Source organism: Haliaeetus leucocephalus, unplaced genomic scaffold, assembly GCF_000737465.1.
Source record: "Haliaeetus leucocephalus isolate CR32 unplaced genomic scaffold, Haliaeetus_leucocephalus-4.0 Scaffold61, whole genome shotgun sequence".
Classification (NCBI taxonomy): domain Eukaryota; kingdom Metazoa; phylum Chordata; class Aves; order Accipitriformes; family Accipitridae; genus Haliaeetus; species Haliaeetus leucocephalus.
Genome location: NW_010972497.1, coordinates 1,459,795 through 1,460,668, shown reverse-complemented (window position 1 = coordinate 1,460,668; position 874 = coordinate 1,459,795). Strand labels below are relative to the sequence as shown.

The 874-nt window shown below is 56.1% G+C and overlaps 1 protein-coding gene across 1 annotated transcript in view; it reads right to left on the bottom strand.

The window, feature by feature from the left end:
* The window catches only part of NDFIP2 (Nedd4 family interacting protein 2), a 49,372-nt gene extending 49,064 nt beyond the window's left edge, over positions 1–308 (bottom strand). Inside the window, exon 1 of the mRNA XM_010578390.1 lies at positions 8–308. Within this exon, the coding sequence (XP_010576692.1) occupies positions 8–308 (301 nt within the window). The remainder of the gene's footprint in view (positions 1–7) is intronic.
* Between the last annotated feature and the right edge of the window lie 566 nt (positions 309–874).

Sequence of the window (874 nt, the reverse complement as noted above, 5' to 3'; positions counted from 1 at the left end):
GCCGCGCCGGCTTCCTCCTCCGCCTGCCGCCCCGGCCTCCGTCCTCTCCCCCTGTGTCCTTCGGGGCTGCTGAGCCCGCGGTCTAGCCTGCGGCCTCCCGCCTGTGGGCATCGCCATCTTGTCTGCCGCTGCCGAAGGCACCGAGGGTCGCTGCGTCCTGTGGATCCAGGGAGGGCGAGGGCTGTTGGAGGCCCTGGCCCTGCTTGTGGACCGCACGTTGTGCTGAGCTGAGCTGAGCCGAGCCGAGCCGAGCTGAGCCTGCTGGCCGTGTGGGCAGCCATCCTCGGCCTCTTCCCAGAGGCGTACATGGCGCCCAGCTGGTGACGGGTGTCTGCATCTCGGCCCTTTCCCCACTCTTTAATCTGCAGTACTGTTCTGTGAGGCTGTTAGGCCCCAAACCCTTGCCTTGCTTAGGTATTTATCTCCATGGGGCGAGAAGTAGGATATGGCGCAGAAGACATCTTGGGGACCTGGAGAATGATTAGGAATAGGCATCTACCTAAAGTGGTTGATGAGTCATGAGCCCATGTGCAAACACCCTTCTGTGACAAGAAAATGTGACTTTCTTCTCCTCTCCTCCTCCTAAAACTGTATATGTTTATGACCTCCTGGGGTAAAAACTGAAAAACGCCTTCCCCCATAGCGGCATATCAGATGAGGTTGACTCATTCCTAGGTTCCCAAACTGTCAGAGATGTAGCTGTGGTACGAAACAATTTCAAAATAGCTGTGGATGTAGCTCCTAGTTGCAGTGGAGCATCTGTACGTGTAGCGGAGTATAACTGATCTGCAAGGTAAATGCTGTCACAAAAGCAGCTTCTTGCTGTCACTAATGGCTTGCGCACGGAGCTTTTTATCCTGCAGCCCAGATCACT